This window comes from Gnatocerus cornutus, chromosome 2 (genome assembly GCF_029298725.1).
Source record: "Gnatocerus cornutus isolate USDA-ARS CGAHR chromosome 2, icGnaCorn1.1, whole genome shotgun sequence".
In the NCBI taxonomy this organism is placed as follows: Eukaryota; Metazoa; Arthropoda; class Insecta; order Coleoptera; family Tenebrionidae; genus Gnatocerus; species Gnatocerus cornutus.
Genome location: NC_142234.1, coordinates 21,541,734 through 21,567,744, shown reverse-complemented (window position 1 = coordinate 21,567,744; position 26,011 = coordinate 21,541,734). Strand labels below are relative to the sequence as shown.

At 31.6% G+C, this 26,011-nt stretch overlaps 1 protein-coding gene across 1 annotated transcript; it reads left to right on the top strand.

Annotated features, from left to right (window-relative positions):
* On the top strand, positions 1 to 24,763 carry LOC148180083 (LIM/homeobox protein Lhx9-like). The gene is made up of 4 exons (XM_088029938.1): positions 1 to 863; positions 11,134 to 11,421; positions 15,138 to 15,517; positions 24,071 to 24,763. The coding sequence occupies exons 2-4, from the start codon at positions 11,168 to 11,170 to the stop codon at positions 24,520 to 24,522; spliced, it is 1,086 nt and encodes a 361-aa protein (XP_087886064.1). The 5' UTR covers positions 1 to 863; positions 11,134 to 11,167; the 3' UTR covers positions 24,523 to 24,763.
* The last annotated feature ends 1,248 nt before the right edge of the window (positions 24,764 to 26,011 follow it).

Sequence of the window (26,011 nt, the reverse complement as noted above, 5' to 3'; positions counted from 1 at the left end):
GATGAACAAAAAATTACGGAAAAAAAAAATTAATTTCTAACTTTAGTAATTTTTACGCCACGTCAGCTAAATTTGGGGAGGTTACTAATTCATCTTTTCTTATTAATTGTCTCAAATTGCAAAATTATAGAGCGAAAGAGACAAGTTTTGGAATTTTTTATTTTGAAGATGAAACTCTTAATCTAAACGATCTGATTGCAATTTTGAACAAAAACTCGTTCGAGTGCGCGTATCTCCCCATCAATCAATTTTTCGAAAAAAATGTCAAAACCCTGTCAATCAAACCCATTTCACCGCATTTTTTCCCCATGATCGGACATCGTTAATTAAACCAACCGTAAAAATCACGTGGACAAGTTCCGCTGCCATTGATAATAACACCTGCAAACGCTTCGTTAAGATTCCTCCACATTAAACGTCACTTATTATTTCCCAGCGACAAACTCCCTCCGATCAAGCAGCCTAGGCAAAACCACCTGACTATCGCCATAGTAGGGGAGTCCGGCCGCGAAGGTCACCCCAACGCACCAATTTGCCGGATTACCGTCCCTTCGCCCTTCGTAAATCAATTGCGAAGTCAGCGTTGCCGACAAATGACAATCCAGTAGTGGGCGGCCGTTGGCAAAGCGGAGGGGAAATCCGTCGCGGCTGATTGGACACGCAGTGACATCGGCGCATCGAAATGGGCGGATCGCGCGTTTTGGGGCGGAGCCAACGCAGCATCCCTGAGAGAGACGCACTGGGCCTTAGATGCATCATTGTACCGACGGTAAAGTGCACAGTGACGGTCCGAAACGTCGCGATTGTGGTGTGTTTGTGTCGATTGTTTCAACGGGCCTCTGGATTATGGGCGGCGTTGACAGGTAGGGAAATGGCAATTAAAGGCGCTAATTAATATAATTACGGGAATTTTCGGGCGGCATTAAAATCGAGCGAGCTCTGTTTTGACTAATGGCAATTGTCAGGCAACGAGGGGAGAGGGGGGGAAGTGTCGCTGTCAATTACACCAATCATTTGTCTCATTTTACATAATTTAAGGCGCCACCCCGTAGATTTATGCACACGAATTATTTACAGTGACGTGTGACAGCTGTCATTGCCCAACTTTTTCTATAATCGGAGGAGGCTGTGCAATCAAACGTCAAAATTCAGCGGGAAATTTCAAACCCACAACTAAACTAATTATTATTAATAAATGTAATCAATAAAATTATGAATACTAATTGAATCAAATTAGTTAACACGAACTACAATAACCGCACTTACCCTTCGTGTAACTACACACTAATAATAATAATAATAATTATCATAAAAACAGTATTATAAATTAAAATTGCAGACAATCTCGAGCTGATAAACATATGCAAAGTAAAATAATTATAATAGCTGTACACACACTTTTTTGCGGATAGTTTTCATTCAGTTTAATTTGCATTTACCTCATAATTTATATCCGCAGACATTCTTCTCTATTGTTTATTCCAGTTTAATTATTCCGCAAAATTATCTCACTGTGCCACTTTAATTAGAATAAATCAGTGCGTGCGTCTTTTTTTTTCGCAAATTTTTAATGTACGTGGGCACATTTCCTTTGTTTTTGGGCCCCGCTTGTGCAGAGCTTTGTTGAGTTTCCACGCACACGCATACTCACTTTACATCAATTACAAAGCCATGTAACTGCTCTAAGAAATTTATATCACGTTTGCGACATTATCGCTACACATAATTTAAGTCTCGGGAATAAATAAACGACATGACGTAAATGTCATTTGCCTTATTTATCTCGTTCGCATGCTTTCAATCTGGACGGAGATACATATTTTAAAAATTGGAATTTTTTGACTCGTGTGGAATTTTATGATTGATTGAATTCGAGAAAATTGGTGAAATTGTTGCGTGCAGAGAGAAGTAAATAGACACTGAAAAAAACATGAGTGTGGCAAATGGGATTGATAATGGAGAGATAAATCTACGAATATATTTTTTATAATCTTACCTGGCGTGTTCTGTACTTTGTGTAAATGTAAATTTATAATAATATGCCGATAAGACGTGCTTAGGCTATACATAAATGTATTAATCTTTTATGTTGTTAATGTGCAAACAAACAGGAGCTATAAATAATGGCAATGGCAATAAACATTTAATTAATTTCTTCAGGTATGAAAAATTAGAAATTTAAATGGTTAAATAGAAGTGTCGATTTTGCTTATGAGATTTCAATGTGAAAATATAAGAAAATTTTAGCTTAATATCTCCGGAACTAGAATAGTCCTTTGCCAGGTGTTACTTATGCGAACTTCGATCAATATCTTGTTTATTTGTGAAGCAAATTCAAGTTATTTGTACCTATTTTACGCAGAATTTCACGCGGAATTTAAAACCGGGCGAATTTTTAACGTACGTCAACAAATAATTGAGTTATGACCAATCAAAGTTATAGATGATTTTCATTTTTATAATTTTTTACGTTACCTAAATATTTCCGATATTAAGAAACCCTTTGCGCCAGTGACTTTCTCAGCCCATTCTCCTCTAGAATTCGCCCAAAAATACCCAAAGTTCGTTAGTCAGTTTTTTTGACAAAAAATCGATTAAAATTCTATAAAAAAAATTGTATTTTTGGTTGTGTTGGTACGACCGCGATGAAATTTGGAGACGTTGCTACTCATCTCATTTATTAACTGTACTAAATTTTAAAATTGTGGATCAACAGAGTCGGATTTTAGAAATTTTTATTTTTAGAACGAACCCAGGAGTTTCAAAATTCAAAATAAAAATTTGTATCTTCAGTTGTGTTACAGCCACAGCGACAAAATTTGGAGGGATTGAAACTCTTAACTCATTTAATAACTCCACAAAATTTCAAAATTTTTAGACTACAGATTCAGATTTTAGAAATTTTTATTTTTTGTTTAATTCAAAAAAATTCAAAATTCTATATAAAAAATAGTATTTTTGGTTGTGTTGGTACCACCGCGATGAAATTTGGAGACGTTGCTACTCATAACTCATTTATTAACTGCACCAAATTTTAAAATTGTAGATTAACAGAGTCGGATTTTAAAAATTTTTATTTTTAGAGCGAACCAGCAGTTTCAAAATTCAAAATAAAAATTTGTATCTTCAGTTGTGTTAGAGCCACAGCGACAAAATTTGGAGAAATTGAAACTCTTAACTCATTTAATAACTCCACAAAATTTCAAAATTTTTAGACTACAGATTCAGATTTTAGAAATTTTTATTTTTCGGTTAATTAAAAAAAATTCAAAATTCTATAAAAAAAATAGTATTTTTGGTTGTGTTGGTACCACCGCGATGAAATTTGGAGACGTTGCTACTCATAACTCATTTATTAACTGCACCAAATTTTAAAATTGTAGATTAACAGAGTCGGATTTTAAAAATTTTTATTTTTAGAACGAACCAGCAGTTTCAAAATTCAAAATAAAAATTTGTATCGTCAGTTGTGTTAGAGCCACAGCGACAAAATTTGGAGGGATTGAAACTTTTAACTCATTTATTAACTCCACAAAATTTCAAAATTTTTAGACAACAAATTCAGATTTTAGAAATTTTTATTTTTCGGTTAATTAAAAAAAATTCAAAATTCTATAAAAAAATAGTATTTTTGTTTGTGTTGGTACCACCGCGATGAAATTTGGAGACGTTGCTACTCATAACTCATTTATTAACTGCACCAAATTTTAAAATTGTAGATTAACAGAGTCGGATTTTAAAAATTTTTATTTTTAGAGCGAACCAGCAGTTTCAAAATTCAAAATAAAAATTTGTATCTTCAGTTGTGTTAGAGCCACAGCGACAAAATTTGGAGAAATTGAAACTCTTAACTCATTTAATAACTCCACAAAATTTCAAAATTTTTAGACTACAGATTCAGATTTTAGAAATTTTTATTTTTCGGTTAATTAAAAAAAATTCAAAATTCTATAAAAAAAATAGTATTTTTGGTTGTGTTGGTACCACCGCGATGAAATTTGGAGACGTTGCTACTTACTCATAACTCATTTATTAACTGCACCAAATTTTAAAATTGTGGATCAACAGAGTCGGATTTTAGAAATTTTTATTTTTAGAACGAACCCAGCAGTTTCAAAATTCAAAATAAAAATTTGTATCTTCAGTTGTGTTAGAGCCACAGCGACAAAATTTGGACGGATTGAAACTCTTAACTCATTTAATAACTCCACAAAATTTCAAAATGTTTAGACAACAGATTCAGATTTTAGAAATTTTTATTTTTCGGTTAATTCAAAAAAATTCAAAATTCTATAAAAAAAATTGTATTTTTGGTTGTGTTGGTACCACCGCGATGAAATTTTGGACGTTGCTATTTGTAACTCATTTATTAACTGCAGCAAATTTCAAAATTGTGGGACACTAGATTCAGATTTTAAATTTTTTTATTTTTAGGGTAATTTAAAAAAAATCAAAATTCTATTAAAAAATTGTATTTTTTGTTGTATTGGTACCACCGCGATGAAATTTGGAGACGTTGCGTCTCATAGCTCATTTATTAACTGCACCCAATTTCAAAATTCTAAAACAACAGATTCAGATTTTAGAAATTTTTATTTTTAAGACGAACCCAGAAGTTTCAATATATTCAAAATAAAAATTTGTATCTTTAATTGCGTTAGAGCCACAGCGATAAAATATGGAGGGGTTGAAACCCTTAACTAATTTATTAACTCCATTAAATTTCAAAATTTTTAAACAGATTCAGATTTAAAAAATTTTTATTTTCAAGACGATCCAAAAAGTTCTAAAATTCTATAAAAAAATTCGCACTTTTGGTTATGTTAGAGCCACAGCGATGAAATTTGGTGAGGTTGATGCCCTTAATCCATTTATTGACTGTATCAAATTTTAATATTCTCAGGCAACAAACTAAATTTTTAAAAATTTTTATTCATTGCAATTTTGAGAACGAGCTTAAAAGTTCGAAAATTATTGGTGGTCCGAATGTCGAAAATTTAATTTTGTCGAAAAAATTTCACGACTAAAAGTGTGTTAAACTGCGAGGTCGATATCCCAATTGGTTTTGGAGCAAAATTGAAGTTAGTTTTTCTCGCAATCTCATATTTTCCAAAAGTCTATGTGATTTTTTTGGAAAAAATTCATGACTAAAATTATGTCAATTTTTAATGCTCAGTAGCTAGTAATCTCTTCGTCGTAAAGTCTCAATTTTTCCACTCAATTTTCCTTGGCCATTAACCGCGAACACCCCCTTTTCCCCTGAATCAATCTGTCCCCGTTCACACAACAAGCCTTCAGCTAACCAGTGCTGTAATTAATTCTCCACCACCCCTGAAGCAAACTCAACTTTATAACGTCATAAAACCTTCACCGGAACAGCATCTTTCCCTTAATTACTCAACAATTAAAAGTATATTACACATTTCAACAAACCGGCGCAATTTGTTAATATACTGTTTGCGGACATGCACTGTAATAAACAAAAGCCGCCAATTTATTAGTCGCAGTTGGTCGATCTGATGCAATTATCGAAAGTAGTTTTTGTTGATTTTAACTCTTTGAATTAATTGAATCTCGCTCGGTTAGTATTTTACTTCTTTATGGAGAATTCCGTCCTTGTCATCGTAATGAGTTGACTTTTCAATACGTCTTTGTCTATCTGCAAGAACAACGCGCTCTTAATTGAGAGAAGCGATGGTTTATTTACTTTGCGTAAGCTGCGAACGACTGTTAATTTGTTAATTGCTAATTGTAATTGCGCTACGGTGGAAAAGGGTGAAGAGTTGCCGACGCGACGCGACGGCAAGAATTCTTCTGTGTCGATAGAAGATTTATTTAGATTTATTTATTTCTTTATTATTATTCAGCCTTGTCACACTTTTCTATTGTTTAGTTGTACGCAAACAAATTTATTTTCTCTCGTTTCAAGTGAATTTTTTAATGAGCGATGGTGCAGAAATGCAACATTTTGCACCTGCTGAGCTTTGCAAAACAAAGAAAATTTTACATGGGAATAATAATAAGTGAGCAGATTATCTCAACACGCAATTTTTTTTCGGTTTTAATAAAGCCCTAGAAAAACTATTCTACAATGTTAGTCTCGGGGAAATGTAATAATAATATTAAAGAATAATTTTTATATTCAATTATATTCATCACAACAAACTAACGAGTGCATGTCCGTTTAATAAAGACATTATCAATTAAATACATGACACGAAGCATTACATCTTAATTAAAAATAGTCATTACCATTAAAAACAAACGAGGCTGACTCCTATAATGTTATTTATGACATTCTAATAAGTAATGAATATTAGAATTAATCGTATTATAAATATTTTAGATGTGGGTTTGGGTAAAATTTTGAAAGAATTTCTAAAATTAGGAGACCAAATAAGTAATCTCACCAAATTTGATTGCTAAGGCGTTAAAATTACCAAAGTTACAACCCTTAATAAAAATTATTCGCAGTTTTCGGTTCATTCAAAAAAATTAAAATTTCTATATCTAGTAGTTTCTGCTCTATAATTTTGAAATTTGTCACAGTTAGTAATCAAGGCTTACTTAGTAATCGCTCCAAATTTCATTACTGGGGCACTGGAACTACCTGCAATACAGCCTTTAACACATTTTTTTTATTTTATTGGTTCTATCTCAAAATAAAAAAATTCCAAAATTTGTCTTTTTTGGCCTATAATTTTGAAATTTCACAAAGTTAGTAACCACTTCTTAATTAGTAAACTTTCCAAATTTCATTGCCGTGGCGTTAAAATTACCAGTTATAAGCGCTAATACAATTTTTTCGCAGTTTTTGGTTCATTCTCTAAATAAAAAATTTCAAAATTTGTTTCTTTTAGTCTACAAATTTGCAATTTAGCACAATTAATAAGAAAATTTGAATTAATAACGTCCCTAAATTTAGTTGACGTGGCGTAAAAATTACCAGAGTTATAGGCGTTCGTACATTTTTTTTGCAGATTTTTGGTTCATTCTCTAAATGAAAAATTCTAAAATTTGTCTCTTTTGGTCTATAATTTTGCAATTTTACACAATTAATAAGGAAGCCTAAAATAGTAATCTCCCCAAATTTAGTTGACGTGGCGCAAAAATTACCAGAGTTAGAAGATTTAATATTTTTTTGGTCATTTTCTGTTCTTCTTCAGATTAAAAATTTCCAACATTTGTGTTCTTTGATGTACAATTTTGCAATTTAAGACAGTTAATAACTAACTCCAAATAAGTAACCCCCCCTAAATTTGATTGCTGTAGCACTAAAATTACTAGAGTTACAACCTTTAACATTTTTTTTTGTTTGTCCTCAAAATAAAAAATTCCAAAATTTGTCTCTTTTGGTGTATAATTTTGAAATTTAGCAGAAGTAATAAAAGAGTTTGAGTTAGTAATCTCCCTAAATTTAGTTGACGTGCCGTAAAAATTACCAGAGTTAGAAGATTTAATATTTTTTTGGTAATTTTCTGTTCATCTTCAGATTAAAAATTTCCAACATTTGTGTTCTTTGATGTACAATTGTGCAATTTAAGACAGTTAATAAGTAACTCCAAATAAGTAACCCCCCTAAATTTGATTGCTATAGCACTAAAATTACTGGAGTTACAACCCTTAACATTTTTTTTCAATTTTTTTTGGTTTGTCCCCAAAATAAAAAATTCCAAAATTTGTCTCTTTTGGTGTATAATTTTGAAATTTAGCAGAAGTAATAAGAGAGTTTGAGTTAGTAATCTCCCCAAATTTAGTTGACGTGCCGTAAAAATTACCAGAGTTAGAAGATTTAATATTTTTTTGGTAATTTTCTGTTCATCTTCAGATTAAAAATTTCCAACATTTGTGTTCTTTGATGTACAATTGTGCAATTCAAGACAGTTAATAAGTAACTCCAAATAAGTAACCCCCCTAAATTTGATTGCTATAGCACTAAAATTACTGGAGTTACAACCCTTAACATTTTTTTTCAATTTTTTTTGGTTTGTCCCCAAAATAAAAAATTCCAAAATTTGTCTCTTTTGGTGTATAATTTTGAAATTTAGCAGAAGTAATAAGAGAGTTTGAGTTAGTAATCTCCCTAAATTTAGTTAACGTGCCGGAAAAATTACCAGAGTTAGAAGATTTAATATTTTTTTGGTAATTTTCTGTTCTTCCTCAGATTAAAAATTTCCAACATTTGTTTTGTTTGACCTACAATGTTGCAATTTAGGACATTTAATAAGCAACCCCAGCTAAGTAACCTCCCTAAATTTAAATGCTGTAGCACTAAAATTACTAGAGTTACAACCCTTAACATTTTTTTTCAATTTTTTTTGGTTTGTCCTCAAAATAAAAAATTCCAAAATTTGTCTCTTTTGGTGTATAATTTTGAAATTTCGCAGAAGTAATAAGAGAGTTTGAGTTAGTAATCTCCCCAAATTTAGTTGACGTGGCGTAAAAATTACCAGAGTTAGAAGATTCAATATTTTTTTGGTAATTTTCTGTTCATCTTCAGATTAAAAATTTCCAACATTTGTGTTCTTTGACGTACAATTGTGCAATTTAAGACAGTTAATAAGTAACTCCAAATAAGTAACCCCCCTAAATTTAATTGCTGTAGAACTAAAATTACTAGTGTTACAACCCTTAACATTTTTTTCATTTTTTTTTGGTTTTCCCCAAAATAAAAAATTCCAAAATTTGTCTCTTTTGGTGAATAATTTTGAAATTTAGCAGAAGTAATAAAAGAGTTTGAGTTAGTAATCTCCCTAAATTTAGTTGACGTGCCGTAAAAATTACCAGAGTTAGAAGATTTAATATTTTTTTGGTAATTTTCTGTTCATCTTCAGATTAAAAATTTCCAACATTTGTGTTCTTTGATGTACAATTGTGCAATTTAAGACAGTTAATAAGTAACTCCAAATAAGTAACCCCCCTAAATTTGATTGCTATAGCACTAAAATTACTGGAGTTACAACCCTTAACATTTTTTTTCAATTTTTTTTGGTTTGTCCCCAAAATAAAAAATTCCAAAATTTGTCTCTTTTGGTGTATAATTTTGAAATTTAGCAGAAGTAATAAGAGAGTTTGAGTTAGTAATCTCCCCAAATTTAGTTGACGTGCCGTAAAAATTACCAGAGTTAGAAGATTTAATATTTTTTTGGTAATTTTCTGTTCATCTTCAGATTAAAAATTTCCAACATTTGTGTTCTTTGATGTACAATTGTGCAATTTAAGACAGTTAATAAGTAACTCCAAATAAGTAACCCCCCCTAAATTTGATTGCTGTAGCACTAAAATTACTAGAGTTACAACCCTTAACATTTTTTTTCATTTTTTTTTGTTTGTACTCAAAATAAAAAATTCCAAAATTTGTCTCTTTTGGTGTATAATTTTGAAATTTAGCAGAAGTAATAAGAGAGTTTGAGTTAGTAATCTCCCCAAATTTAGTTGACGTGCCGTAAAAATTACCAGAGTTAGAAGATTTAATATTTTTTTGGTAATTTTCTGTTCATCTTCAGATTAAAAATTTCCAACATTTGTGTTCTTTGATGTACAATTGTGCAATTTAAGACAGTTAATAAGTAACTCCAAATAAGTAACCCCCCCTAAATTTGATTGCTGTAGCACTAAAATTACTAGAGTTACAACCCTTAACATTTTTTTTCATTTTTTTTTGTTTGTACTCAAAATAAAAAATTCCAAAATTTGTCTCTTTTGGTGTATAATTTTGAAATTTAGCAGAAGTAATAAGAGAGTTTGAGTTAGTAATTTCCCCAAATTTAGTTGACGTGGCGTAAAAATTACCAGAGTTAGAAGATTTAATATTTTTTTGGTAATTTTCTGTTCATCTTCAGATTAAAAATTTACAACATTTGTGTTCTTTGATGTACAATTGTGCAATTTAAGGCAGTTAATAAGTAACTCCAAATAAGTAACCCCCCTAAATTTAATTGCTGTAGAACTAAAATTACTAGAGTTACAACCCTTAACATTTTTTTCATTTTTTTTTGGTTTGTCCCCAAAATAAAAAATTCCAAAATTTGTCTCTTTTGGTAAATAATTTTGAAATTTAGCAGAAGTAATAAAAGAGTTTGAGTTAGTAATCTCCCTAAATTTAGTTGACGTGCCGTAAAAATTACCAGAGTTAGAAGATTTAATATTTTTTTGGTAATTTTCTGTTCATCTTCAGATTAAAAATTTCCAACATTTGTGTTCTTTGCCGTACAATTGTGCAATTTAAGACAGTTAATAAGTAACTCCAAATAAGTAACCGCCCTAAATTTGATTGCTATAGCACTAAAATTACTAGAGTTACAACCCTTAACATTTTTTTTTTCAATTTTTTTTTGGTTTGTCCTTAAATAAAAAATTCCAAAATTTGTTTCTTTTGGTGTATAATTTTGAAATTTAGCAGAAGTAATAAGAGAGTTTAAATTAGTAACCTCTCCAAATTTAGTCGACGTGGCGTAAAAATTACCACAGTTTAAACTTTTTAAATTTTTTTTTAATAATTTTTTTTGTTCACCATCAGATTAAAAATTTCTAAAATCTGTTCTGTTTAACGTACAATTTTGCAACTTAAGACAGTTAATAAGCAACTCCAAATTGAGTAACCTTCCCAAATTCGATTGCTGTGGCGCCAAAATTACCAGAGTTACAACCCTCAATACATTTTTCAAAAGTTTTTGGTTTATTCTCAATACAAAAAATTCCAAAATTTGTCTCTTTTGTTCTATAATTTTGCAATTCTGCACAATTAATAGAAAAGCTGAAATTAGTAACCTCTCCAAATTTAGTTGACGTGGCGTTAAAATTATCAAAGTTAGAATCTTCTTTAGAATGCAGAGTACTCAAAAAAAATATTTTAACAATATCTCCAAGTCCTGGCCTGTTAGAACAAAACAAACCTTACATTAAGAATCATTATTGTTTCTAATAAAACAATTGTAACTAAACTAACTCGGTTTCTTTAATCAAACACCCTGTATATCCGCTAACCCATATACCAGCCTCGCCCGATCGTCTGGGCGCCAATTGCGGAAAAAGCCGGCAGACGGCAATTAAACCGTTACCGCCATAACTAATTAAATTTCTCTCCCCGTTTTCTGCATTTTTTCACCAAAACGACATTTCTTCCCGTCTTAGGTAGCCTCGTCCTCAGTCGCATCTTCGTCCTACCATGTTGAAGGAACGCGAATCAATCGAACGCACCATCTCTTCGCCGTGCTCCAGCTTAGGCGGTGTCTCCTCCATCGACGGCACCACGTGCGCCGGCTGCGGAGGAAGAATACAAGACCGCTACTACCTCCTAGCCGTCGACAGACAATGGCATGCTTCTTGTCTGAAATGCTGCGAATGCAAGTTGCCTCTGGATACGGAGCTGACTTGTTTCGCCAGAGATGGAAATATCTACTGCAAGGAAGATTACTATCGGTGAGTTTTTGAAAAGTGGAAAAATCAATACTACCAACCCTCTGGTTGTTTGTAAATATCCCTGGCGTTATCATTTCTGTAATCGCTCCGACACCCACCCTTAACAAAGCCAACAACAACAAACCCGCAGTTACCAAAACAGCGCCGTCAAATCCACGTGTTGGGTTCTCAAGAATGTCTCAGCAGCCCCATCGATAAATTAATATAACCAATTAGTTTTAATTTAGGCATTTCTAACATCGACATAATTTTTCCCCCGTCGTCAACGATAAGAATTTTAATGAACCGATAAAAAAGAATGTTTACTCGTTATTTCCGTTACGTAACGCATCACGTAGGTACAAAAAATCGGGTGAAATCTGCATCAATTGTGAATGAGTTGACAGATGAATGAGTCCGGAGGAATTCCAGAAGGACAAAGAACATCAATAACGCACTAATTGGGTTCGGAGCCACCCTTACTTTGGGTTTATGCAAAGGATTCGGCAGATGATGGGTGCGGGGATGCGAAATACGAGGTTGGAATTTTGGAGAAAAAACAGGGCTGGTAATTAATGGGGGAAATTCGGGGCGGTTATCGGATTACTTATCTGTGGGATTTTTGAACAAACAGCACGAGAAGTTAGCTGGAAAAATTGAGAGATTCTCGGAATTCATGCCAAATCGGAGAAAAACACCCCTTTTGTTGATAAAATTTTGCAAATTTTAGTTGACAGAGCTCTAGAATTTAACGCAAACATTTGTTTTATTTTCCATAGTTTTGCCGTCGCGACGCTTTGAACATGTAATTTTAAGCGATTTGTGAGTTTGTGGAAGAAAAAATATTTCCTTTGTCATTTGAGTCAGCGAGTTTGCATTAAAACTCAAAAGTCGCTAAACATTACACTTATCAGGCGTCGCGGCGCCAAAATACCGGCGATAAAAAACAAATTTTTGTGTCGGATTCTAGAGCTTGAGCAACTATAAGCGTGTGCAAATTTTTCAATTTTTTTTCTTTGAAAATAAACGCGATTTTGAGAGTGTACATAATTCGGTTAAAAATCTAGGAAAAAAAAAGAAAATGTAAACCAAAATTAACTTATTTAGAGGAAATTGTTGTTTATATTAAAGAGTTCGATCTCGCTAGGTATTTTTTGACGCAATTTTGGAACATTCTGTATAAAGATATCGAGATTTTGAGACAGGGCATTAAAATTATTCCGACTTAAAAGAACCCTGTAGCTCTGGTAATTTTGACGCCACCGCAGTCAAATTGAGCGAAGTTACTACTTTAGGCTTGCCTATTAAGTGTGCTAAATTTCAAACTTATAGCTCAAAAGAAACAAATTTTGGAATTTTTTATTATGAAAATGAACCAAAAATTTTGTATTTTTTTATTAAAGCTTGTTACTCTAGTAATTCTAATGCTACAGCGATAAAATTTTGAGAGATTATTAATTTAGACTTTCTTATTAACTGTGCTTAATTTCAAAATTATAGCCCAAAAAAAAACAATTTTTCAAATTTTTTGTTCTGAAAATGAACCGAAAATTTTCAAAAATTTTTCATTAAAGCTTGTAACTAATAATTTTAATGCTACAGCTATGAAATTTCGAAAGAATACTAATTTGGACTTCCTTATTAACTGTGTTAAATTTCAAAATTATAGCCCAAAAGAGACAAATTTTGGATTTTTTTATTCTGAAGATCAACCGAAGAATTTCAATTTTTTTGATTAAAGCTTGAAACTCTAGTAATTCTAATGCTGCAGCGATAAAGTTTTGAGAGGTTACTAATTTAAATCTACTTATTAACTGTGCTAAATTTCAAAATTATTGCCCAACAAAGACAAACTTTGGAATTTTTTATTCCGAAAATGAACGAAAAATCTTCATTTTTTTTATTAAAGCTTGTAACTCTAGTAATTCTAATGCTACGGCAATGAAATTTTGAAGGATTACTAATTTAGACTTGCTTATTAATTGTGCTAAATTTCAAATTTATTGCCCAAAAAAAACAAATTTTGAATTGTTTTATCCTGAAGATGAACCAAAAATTTTCAATTTTTTGTATTAAAGCTTGTATCTCTAGTAATTCTAATGCTACGGCGATGAAATTTTGAAACAATACTAATTTAAACTTGTTTATTACCTGTGCTAAATTTCAAAACTATGGCCTAAGCGAGACAAATTTTGAAATTTTTTATTCTGAAAATGAACCAAAAATTTTCAAATTTTTTTATTAATGGTTGTAACTCTACTAATTTTAGTGCTAAAGCGATCAAATTTTAAGAGACTAGTAATTTGGACCTGCTTAATTACTGTGCTAAATTTAAAAATTATAGCCCAAGAGAGACAATTTTTGGAATTTTTTATTCTGAAAATAAACCAAAAATATTTTTTTTTTTTATTAATGCTTGTAACTCTAGTAATTCTAATGCTACGGCAATAAAATTTTGAGGGATTACTAATTTAGACTTGCTTAATAATTGTGCTAAATTTCAAAATTATAGCCCCAAAGAGACAAATTTTGAAATTTTTTATTCTAAAGATGAAAATGTTAAAAAATTTCAATTTTTTTAGTAAAGCTTGTAACTCTGGTAATTTTAGTGTCACAGCAATCAAATTTCGGGAGGTTACTAACTGTGCCTCACTCACTAACTGTGTCAAATTTCAAAATTATAAACCAATAGTGACCGATTTTATAAATTTTATTTTCTGAACGAACTGAAATCTGCGAATTGTGCTTATTAATAATATGATTCCTTTAATATTAATCGAAGCTAGCTAACTGCGAGTGCTTAAAATACGAGTGTCTAAAGTAATTTATAAACATGTTACATACTATACTTTATCTACGTCCTTAAATCCGAAACCCCCGAAACCCCAAATTTTCAATTTCAATTTCAGCGGCGGCCAACTTCAGCTCGTGACTAAAATGACGGCACCAAGTGCCGCAAAATGTCACTATTAGACGGCAATTTAAATACGGGAGTAGAAAAATGACTTATCAAAGATTTTTTGAGATAATCGAGTCGAATACGGATGAAACAAAAAGAAATAAATTTGCTCGCTTGTTTATTCATTATTTAGCTATAGAATTTTATGCCTCATAAAATAACATATCTTAATTAATAGAGGCATTATTAACATTCTTCCTCTAGTCAAATACAGACTTGTGATTACACTAAGAAGTAGGCAATCCTATTAAGAAAAGTGTCACGCTAGCGTTGTTTTATACGTTTTAAATTATTCTCACTTAACTTGATTCTCAAAATGCAGAGAATCTAAATTTATACAATTAAGTGAATTTTTACGACAAAGGTACGGTACATGATGCACATTTATGTTTAATAAGAAATTTATGGATTTTCTAGTCTGATTTTCAAGAGAGAACAAATTTCGCTCCCTTTTAACAAGAGCCATGATAATTGGACAATTGTATCTAAGCCTGACTAGAGTGGATGGAGTTGTCACTAATTATAGTATTTCACCTGTTATGACACATGCAGATAAGGTATTTTAATAGTGACAAACATTATCGGCGAATCAATCACAGACTTGCTGTCAGGTGTGGGTTTGGAGATTTGTCGGCGCGATATTGTTATAAACTCAACTCGCTGCTAGTTATTCGATGGGTGCATTTGATGGGTTAAATAATTGGGGGAAAAAACCCATCACAAAACACCTGTGCCCTTTATAATTTTTCTAATTAAAAAAATGTCTTTTGAATTTCAGGATGTTCGCCGTGACGAGATGCGGCCGCTGCCAGGCGGGCATCTCCGCCAACGAGTTGGTGATGCGAGCAAGGGACTCAGTCTACCACCTCCACTGTTTCTCCTGCACGTCCTGCGGGATCCCTTTGTCTAAAGGCGACCATTTTGGAATGAGGGACGGACTGATTTACTGCCGACCGCACTATGAACTCCTGGATTATTGCGATACGAGCGATCCTGTCGAGCTGATGTTCAGAGGGGGCGATTCGCCTACGGGATACTACGGGAACGCGCCGCCTCAACACCACAAGGGAAGACCAAGGAAGAGGAAGCTGCCGGTGGACGATCGACCGCCGTGCGGGGAACTTCCGGTTACCATGAGGATGGCAGCTGCCACGCTGGGTAAATTTTCTGTTTCCAATTTCGGCTTCACTCCGACCCTGCGTTGACATTGCCAGTGACCGTTCGGAGGAAAAAAAGGAAAAAATCCGACCGAATCGGTAGTTTTATTTGATTCCCGAAAACGAGTTGGAACCGTGGTCGGCGGCTAGTATCGAATCGTTGGTATCGGAAGGTAATTTATAGTTTCTGTTTGACGGTGGGTGGCCGAGTTGGACTCGTTGACAGATGAAAAGTATCCTCAGATCGGGGATTGGATAACTAGAATCCGGTAGCCAATTGGGCCGACGCTATGGCCGCTTGCTGCATGCCAGGACCTCTAGCATTTTAACAATAAAATTACGATTTATGGCAGGACGACACCTGCGACCGTGGATGTCAACCACGGACGCAATTAGAGACACGGTATTGATTCGGACCGACGTTTATCGATTTACGGTATCTACAAAGAACGGCCGAGATTTTCGGGTTTTACTAAACTCGCCTGTTCAGAGACGAAAATGTCCTTAAAAGTGCTAATTCCTTAGCTCCATTGCATGTTTTTCGAGCTTTAAACCCAATTATTGTAACATTTCTGTTTTTATCATTTTGCTTCCTTTCTTTTAATCTTTCCACGGAATAAATCCACACAACTCCACCTCGTCCGTTGTTTCATAACGTCCACCTGCCAAGTTGATGAGGCGGCTGCAAACACAAAACGCAAAATAATCTCTCCATCAATCGCCCGACATAAAATATGTTTACATACTCCACATAAATAAGTGAATTGCATAAAAAATTCGCTCCGGATGCCAACAATTAAAAATTACTCTTGACACGCCACCAACCTCAAAACAAAGAAGCGAATTTTGCTTTTATACAATCCGATTTTGAGAGATTACTAATTTGGACTTACTTATCGACTGTGATAAATTTCAAAATTATAGCGCAAGAGAAACAAATTTTGGAATTTTTTATTCTGAAAATAGACAAAAAAATTTCACTTGTTTTGTTATAGCTTGTAACTCTAGTAATTCTAGGGCAACAGGAATAAAATTTTGGGCGATTACTAATTTGGAATTACTTATTAACTGTGCTAAATTTCAAAATTATACCTCAAGAGAAACAAATTTTTGAATTTTTTATTCTGAAGAGGCAGCGAAAATTTTTATTTTTTTTTATTAAAACTTGTAACTTTAGTAATTATAATGCTACGGCAACGAAATTTTGAGAAATTACTCATTTGGACCTGCTCATTAACTGTGCTAAATTTCAAAAGTATAGCACAAAAAAGACAAATTTTGGATTTTTTTTATTCTGAAGATGAACCAAAAATTTTATTTTTTTTGTATTAATGCTTGTGTAACTCAAATAATTCTAATGCTACAGCGATGAAATTTTGGGAGATCCCTAATTTGGACTTGGTTATCAACTGTTCTAAACTTCAAAATTATAGCCCAAAGGAGACAAATTTTGGAATTTTTTATTCTGAAAATAAACCAAAAATTTTTATTTTCTTTATTAAATTTTGTAACTTTAGTAATTCTAATGCAAGGCCGATGAAATTTTGAGAAATTACTAGTTTAAACCAGTTCATTTACTGTGCTAAATTTCAAAATTATAGCCCAAAAGAGACAAATTTTGAATATTTGTATTCTAAAAATAGACCAAAAATTTTCAGTTTTTTTGTTATAGCTTGTAGCTTTAGTAATTCTAGTGCTACAGCAATAACATTTTGGAAAAGCACTAAGTTAGATTTGCTTATTAACTGTGCTGAATTTTAAAATTATTGCCCAGGAAAGACAAATTTTGGAATTTTTTATTCTGAAGAAAAACCAAAAATTTCCAGTTTTTTTTATTAGAACTTGTAGCTCTAGTAATTAATGCTACAGCGATGAAATTACGTGAGTTTACTACTTTCGACTTGTTTATTAACTGTGCTAAATTTTAAAATTAAAACCCAAGAGAGACAAATTTTGGAAATTTTTATTCTGAAAATAAACCGAAAATTTTCAATTTTTTTATTAAAGCTTGTAACTCTAGTAATCTTAGATCTTCTGCGATAAAATTTTGGAAGATTACTAATTTGGACTTGCTTATTAATTGAGCTAAATTTCAAAATCATAGCCTAAAAGAAACAAATTTTGGAATTTTTTATTCTAAAAATAGACCAAAAATTTTCAATTTCTTTGTTATAGCTAGTAACTCAAGTAATTCGATTGTTACAGGAATAAAATTTTGGGAGATTACTGACTTGAATTTGTTTATTAACTGTGCTAAATTTCAAAATTATCGCTCAAAAGAAAAATTTTGGAATTTTTTATTCTGAAGACGAACCAAAAATTTTCAATTTTTTTTATTAAAACTTGTAACTCTAATAATCTTAGAGCTACTGCGAGAAAATTTTGGAGATTACTAATTTGGACTTGCTTATTAATTAAGCTAAATTTCAAAATTATAGCCCAAAAGAGACAAATTTTGAAATTTTGTGTTCTAAAAATAGACCAAAAATTTTCAATATTTTTGTTATAGCTTGCAACTCTAGTAATTCTAGTGCTACTGCAATAAAATTTTGAGAGATAACTAATTTAGACTTGCTGATTAACTGGGCTAAATTTCAAAATTAAAACCCAAGAAAGACAAATTTTGCAATTTTTTATTCTGAAAATAAACCACAAATTTTCAGTTTTTTTTAAAGCTTGTAACTTAAGTAATTTTAATGCTATGGCAATAAAATTTTAAAAAACACTAATTTGGACCTGGTTACTAACTGTGCTGAATATCAAAACTATAACCCAAAAGAGACAAATTTTGGAATTTTTTATTCTGATGGGGAACCGAACATTTTGATTTTTTTTTATCAAGTTTGTAACTTTAGCATTTTTAGTACTACAGCGATGAAATTTTGAGAGATTATTAATTTAGATTTACTTATTAACTGTGTTAAAACTTAAAATTATAGCTCAAAAGAAACAAATTTTAGAATTTTTTATTCTGAAGATAATCCAAAAAGTTTTAATTCATTTTATTAAAGCTTGTAATTCTAGTATATCTTATGCTACAACTATAAAATTTTAGCAGATTTGACTTGCTTATTAAAACTGTGGTAAATTTTAAAATTATAGCCCAAGAGAGACAAATTCTAGAATTTTTTATTCTGAAGATAAACCAAAAATTTTCACTTTTTTTGTTATAGCTTGTAACTCTAGTAATTCTAGTAATTTTAGTGCTACAGGAATAAAATTTTGGGAGATTACTAACTTGGACCAGCCTATTAACTGTGCTAAATTTGAAAATTATACCCCAAGAGAAACAAATTTTTGAATTTTATATTCTGAAGATAAACCGAAGATTTTCAATTTTTTTATTTAAGCTTGTAATTCTAGTAATTCTACGGTTACAGGGATGAAATTTTGAGAAATTACTAATTTGAACCTGTTCATTAGCTGTGTTACATTTCAAAATTATAACCTAAGAGAGACGAATTTTAGAATTTTTTATTTTAAAAATGAACCGAAAATTTTCATTTTGTTTATTAAAGCTTGTAACTTAAGTAATTTAATTGCTATGGCAATAAAATTTTGAGAAATTATTAATTTGGACCTGGTCACTAACTGTTCTAAATTTCAAAATTATAACCTAAGAGAGACAAATTTTGGAATTTTTTATTCTGAAAAGGAATCAAAAATTTTCATTTTTTCTTAATAAAGCTTGTAACTCTAGTAATTCTAGTGCTACAGCGATGAAATTTTGGGAGATTAGTAATTTAAATTTACTTATTAACTGGGTTAAAATGCAAAATTCTAACTCAAAAGAGACAAATTTTGGAATTTTTTATTCTGAAGATAAGCCAAAAAGTTTCAATTCTTTTATTAAAGCTTGTAATTCTAGTAATTCTAATGCTACGGCGATGAAATTTTAGTAGATTACTAATTTAGACTTGCTTATTAACTGTGCTAAATTTTAAAATTATAGTCCAAAAGAGACAAATTTTGGAATTTTTTATTCCAAATATCAATCGAAAATTTTTAATTTTTTACATTAAAGCTTGTAACTCTAGTAATCTTAGAGCTACTGTCATAAAATTTTGGAGCATTACTAATTTGGACTTTCTTATTAATTGAGCTAAATTTTAAAATTATAGCCCAAAAAAAAAATTTGGAATTTTTTATTCTAAAAATAGACAAAAAAAATTAAATTTCTTTGTAATAGCTTGTAACTCTAGTAATTCTAATGCTACAACAACAAAATTTTAAAAGATTACTAACTTGAATCTGTTTATTAACTGTGCTAAATTGTAAAATTATCGCCCAAAAGAGACAAATTTTGGAATTTTTTATTCCAAAGACAAACCAAAAATTTTCAATTTTTTTATTAAAGCTTGTAACTCTAGCAATTCTAATGATGCAGCAATGAAATTTCGTGAGATTCCTAACTTAAACTTGTTTATTGACTGGCCTAAATTTCAAAATTATAACCTAAGCGAGACAAATTTTGGAATATTTTTATTCTGAAGAAGAACCGAAAATTTAAATTTTTGTTTATTAAAACTTGTAACTCATTATAGCCCAAGAGAGACAAAATAATCTCTCCATCAATCGTCCGACATAAAATATGTTAACATACTCCACATAAATAAGTGAATTGCATAAAAAAATTAATTCCGGATACCAACAATTAAAAATTACTCTTGACACGCCACCAACTCTCAAAACAAAGAAGCGAATTTTGCTTTTACAATCCAATTCCATTCTTGGAACTGCCGAACCTTAAAAGGCCGTAAAACAGAAGATCAACACCCAATTAACGGCACAACGGAATCGAACGCGGTTTCAGGTAGTGCACAGAGCCGGACTCTCCCCGGATCATTACAGTGCCACCCGGAATTAGAGAGGGCGAATTCGAGAGTAAACAATGCTTGAAATTCATACTAACTTTATTGTATTTGTTCACTCTAGAAAATACAAGCGGACACAATGAAAGCAACCCTTTCGCTTTGTCGAAACGTAAATGAATGGATTTGGGGTGGATTCAGATATTGTCTGCAAATCGATAAAAAGACGCAACTTGGGTTGAAAATTGCGAGGTTTGGTGATCTTCCACTTGTTCGTCTCTTCCAGAAACGCAGTTTTTTATTTTTGGAAGCGTCTACTAATTATATTTGTTCAGAATGTTGGAGTGCGATATGGAGAATGCTTGAATCGTGTATATAGGGGGTGGATGGAGTTGTCGGTGCAACGTTCGCTATAACAACCCTCAGAGACGTGCTCGAGTGCTTTGTGGGAGCACAAACATTTCCAAAGAGGGAGGAATGGAGTTGGAGCGTCGCGACCCTCGAATCGGTTGAGATTTTGTCAATAAGAGCCATTTTTAAATGCGTACGAGTTGCGTACTCCATCTACTTAATTTTCAAATTTAGCAATGATTTTTGGTTACCTTGCTAGTGCCTACCACTTGACGAGTGCACTTTTCATTTTGATAGTTCAAAAATATGGAGAATTGCCAGCATTTACGGGTCAGAGGCGCATTTAACTCTTGTAAATGATAGCTTATTAACTGTGCTAAATTTCAAAACCATAGTTCAAAAGAGACAGATTTTGGAATTTCTTATTCTAAGATGAACCAAAAATTTTCAATTTTTTCTTATATTAAAGCTTGTAACTCTAGTAATTTTAGTGCTACAGCAATGAAATTTTAAAAGATCACTAATTTAAACTTGTTTATTAACTGTGCTAAATTTCAAAGTTATTGCCCAAGAGAGACAAATTTTGGAATTTTTTGTTCTAAAGATAAACCGAAAATATTCATTTTTGTTTATTAAAGCTTGTAACTCTTGTAATTTTAGCGCTTCTGCAATCAAATTTTAAAAAATCATTATTTTGACTTGCTTATTAACCTGTGCTAAATTTTAAAATTATAGCTCATAAGAAACAAATTTTGAAATTTTTTATTTTAAAGATAAACCAAAAATTTTTAGTTTTTTTTATTATAGCTTGTAACTCTAGTAGTTCTAATGCTACAACGATAAAATTTTGGGAAAATATTAATTTAGATTTGCTTATTAATTGTGCTAAATTTTAAAATTATAACCCAAAAGAGACAAATTTTGGATTTTTTTTTCTAAAGATGAACCGAAAATATTCATTTTTTTTATTAAATCTTGTAACTCTTGTAATTTTAGCGTTACTGCAACGAATTTTTGAAAGATTACTAGTTTAGACTTGCTTATTAACTGTGCTAAATTTCAAAATTATAGCCCATGAGAAACAAATTTTGAAATTTTTTATTTTAAAGATAAACCATTTTTAATTTTTTTTATTATAGCTTGTAACTCTAGCAGTTCTAATGCTACAACGATAAAATTTAGGGAGATTATTAATTTAGACTTCCTTATTAATTGTGCTAAATTTCAAAATTATAACCCAAAAGAGACAAATTTTGGATTTTTTTTCTAAAAATGAACCGAAAATATTCATTTTTTTTATTAAATCTTGTAACTCTTGTAATTTTAGCGCTACTGCAATGAAATTTTGAAAGATTACTAAGTTAGACTTGCTTATTAACTATGCTAAATTTCAAAATTATAGCCCATGAGAAACAAATTTTGAAATTTTTTATTTTAAAGATAAACCAAAAATTTTTAATTTTTTTTATTATAGCTTGTAACTCTAGTAGTTCTAATGCTACAACAATAAAATTTTGGGAGATTATTAATTTAGACTTGCTTATTAATTGTGCTAAATTTCAAAATTATAACCCAAAAGAGACAAATTTTGGATTTTTTTTTTCTAAAGATAAACCGAAAATATTCATTTTTTTTATTAAATCTTGTAACTCTTGTAATTTTAGCACTACTGCAATGAAATTTTAAAAGATTACTAAGTTAGACTTGCTTATTAACTGTGCTAAATTTCAAAATTATAGCCCATGAGAAACAAATTTTGAAATTTTTTATTTTAAAGATAAACCAAAAATTTTTAATTTTTTTTATTATAGCTTGTAGCTCTAGTAGTTCTAATGCTACAACGATAAAATTTTGGGAGATTATTAATTTAGACTTGCTTATTAATTGTGCTAAATTTCAAAATTATAACCCAAAAGAGACAAATTTTGGATTTTTTTTTTCTAAAGATGAACCGAAAATATTCATTTTTTTTATTAAATCTTGTAACTATTGTAATTTTAGCACTACTGCAATGAAATTTTAAAAGATTACTAAGTTAGACTTGCTTATTAACTGTGCTAAATTTCAAAATTATAGCCCATGAGAAACAAATTTTGAAATTTTTTATTTTAAAGATAAACCAAAAATTTTTAATTTTTTTTATTATAGCTTGTAGCTCTAGTAGTTCTAATGCTACAACGATAAAATTTTGGGAGATTATTAATTTAGACTTGCTTATTAATTGTGCTAAATTTTAAAATTATAACCCAAAAGAGACAAATTTTGGATTTTTTTTTCTAAAGATGAACCGAAAATATTCATTTTTTTTATTAAATCTTGTAACTCTTGTAATTTTAGCACTACTGCAATGAAATTTTAAAAGATTACTAAGTTAGACTTGCTTATTAACTGTGCTAAATTTCAAAATTATAGCCCGTGAGAAACAAATTTTGAAATTTTTTATTTTAAAGATAAACCAAAAATTTTTAATTTTTTTATTATACCTTGTAACTCTAGTAATGCTCATGCTACGCGATAAAATTTTGAAGGATTACTAATTTGGACTTGCTTTATCAACTGGGCTAAATTTCAAAATTATAGCTTTAGAGAGAAAAATTTTGAAATTTTTTATTCTGTAGATAAACCAACAATTTTCAAAATTTTATATTAAAGCTTGCAACTCTTGTAATTTTACTGCTACAGCAATAAAATTTCGGGAGATTACTAATAATTTAAACTCACTCACTAACTGTGCCAAATTTAAAAATTGTAGACCTGTAGCGACCAATTTTATAATTTTTAATTTTTTTGATCGAACCGAAATCTGCGTATTGTGCTTATTAAAAATGTACAGAGTGATTCTTTTAATATTAATTACCGCTAGCTCGCTGCGAGTGTTTAAAATACGAGCATCTAGAGTAATTTATAAACGTGTTACATATAATATTTTTTCTACGACCTTAAATTCGAAACCACTTTAGTCACGAGTGCCGCGATGTGTTTTCTTTTGTTTCATGAATGTCGTTGTAAAGCCTACAAAATTATGATTATGCCTACTTTGAAAGTCAGTTTTACACAGCTCAATTCTAGAAACTTTATTTTGACCGCGACTGTACCAGAAAGACGAATATTTTATTATCCCCGTGGCAGCTTCGGCATGTGAACCGATTTTTCCGCCGACAACTCCGTTTCCTGGTAAATAATTTATAATTTCTTGTTGCATCCTGCCCTTGAAAAAACCCAACTTCTTGTCATTACGTGTACAGATTTTTTTATCGGCATTCAACCGTGCATTCAGCGTCAATCTCCAGAACTGAATTTTTCTCAACTCCCAGTTCTGCTTATTACATAAAACCAGCCTCGACAAAAACTCGCCTTCGTCAGCCATCCATCAACTCTTGCTCTTATTGCAGAAATGCTCCAGCAAGGCGACTTGTCCTCGTCCATGGAATCTTTGTCTTACGACTCGTCGGTGACGTCCCCAGCGTCCAGCAACGGCCACCAAACCCAGCGCACCAAACGCATGCGGACCTCCTTCAAGCACCACCAACTCCGCACCATGAAGACGTACTTCGCGATAAACCAGAACCCCGACGCCAAAGACCTCAAGCAGCTCGCGCAGAAGACGGGCCTGTCGAAGAGGGTCCTGCAGGTGTGGTTTCAGAACGCAAGGGCTAAATGGCGGCGGAACATCATGAGGCAGGAGGGAGGTCAGCAGGGGGGGCAGAACGGGGGGCAGGGGCCGCCGTCGGTGGGGTCGGGGGTGTTGGGGGAGAATAGCATGTCGCATCAGTCGTTAGATGAGTTGCATCATCACTTGCATTCGCAGAATTCGCAGACTTTGACTTTCAGTGATATTTATTAGGGTGACACTGTGTAGGGTAGTTAGTACACGCAATGTTCCTTATGATTAGTGATAATTGGATGATTTTATGATGTTTTTTGTTGAGGAGAGGAGCTAGATGTAGGTCGCACGCTGTTTTAATGATGTAGATATTCGTTGTTTGTACATAAAATTATACGTCGATATTCCAGGAATATTTTTAATTTTGTATGGTTGTGCAAATGTCATACATGTACCTACTTGTATGTCGACGATGAATAAATGTAAATAATTTATAAACAAACCTATTTTTAGTATCCCTGCATCGTGTTTCTCCAAGCTTGAAATTTCTTTCATTGACATAGACGAATCACAATTTATAGTCATTTACAGTCGCGTGTGGTAACTTACATTTTACATGTAAGTAAATGTATGTTGTAAAATGGTTAACGCACAAGAGTTGTATTAAACTTTTTGGCCGAAAAATTTAATTTAAATAATTGGGTTTTTCGAAATTCATGAGAACTGTCACATCTGACATTTGTAAATTTCATCATCTGTCAATTCTGTCAATTTTGTAGTTGGTGCACAAAAAGTACACAAGATGGCGCTGTATAAAAAACGTTTTAATCTTACTTTAAAAATAGAAATATTGTCTTAATTGAGATAAGAATTTAGGTAGATTCCACTTTGGTGATCAATCTTCATTATGGTCAAGTGATTTTAATTTATAAACGCATCTGAAGAGCAGACGATTTGGGCAATTTTTACCGCACGGCGTGTGTAAAAGATGTCAATTGAATGTTAATTTGACGTTTACAATTCATGAGGCCAAAAAGAATTTTGTTTGTTTCCGTAGTTTACGTATTTATGAATGACAGACATTAAAAATTCAACCTTTAATTATTATAATTCTGCTTAAATTCTCTCATTCAGTAAAATACGTCGGAAAAAAGCAAATTTCACGGTCATTCTTCTGTAACCGCGACAGCAAGGTAACGAACTTAATAAAGTTATTTAAATATTAATAAACCCATTTTTTAATATTTCACAATCATTTTATGCTCATCATCATATTCACATGGTACGGATTACCATAACAACGAAATTCACAAGTTATTGTTGGGTTTACACTTCAGAAGAATTGCGTCCGCCGAAATTAAAAGATAAAACAATAAAAACCAACAAATAAAACAAAAAAACGAAATAAAGATTAAGCTTCTGTTTGTTACATTTGCATTGAATGTTAAGCAGTTTTGGAGGAAAAAATAAAAGGATGAGAGACTTAAAAAACCTGAATCAGCGGTTGGCGTAGCCGCAACACTCCGTTTTTTATGACATTCTTACGTGATTTCGGATTGTAGTTGTAAGTTTACAGATCCACCCTAAAACTAGCTTTATTAGTCGGATTACAGGATGGGGTTGGGGTGGCAAGAGCGCGAAGTAATTAGTTCAGGCTTTTTCCATCAGAGGGCCAAAAGCGTCATCTGGCGGAATTATCCTCAAAGCCAAAGAAGTCTGCTGTTTTTCT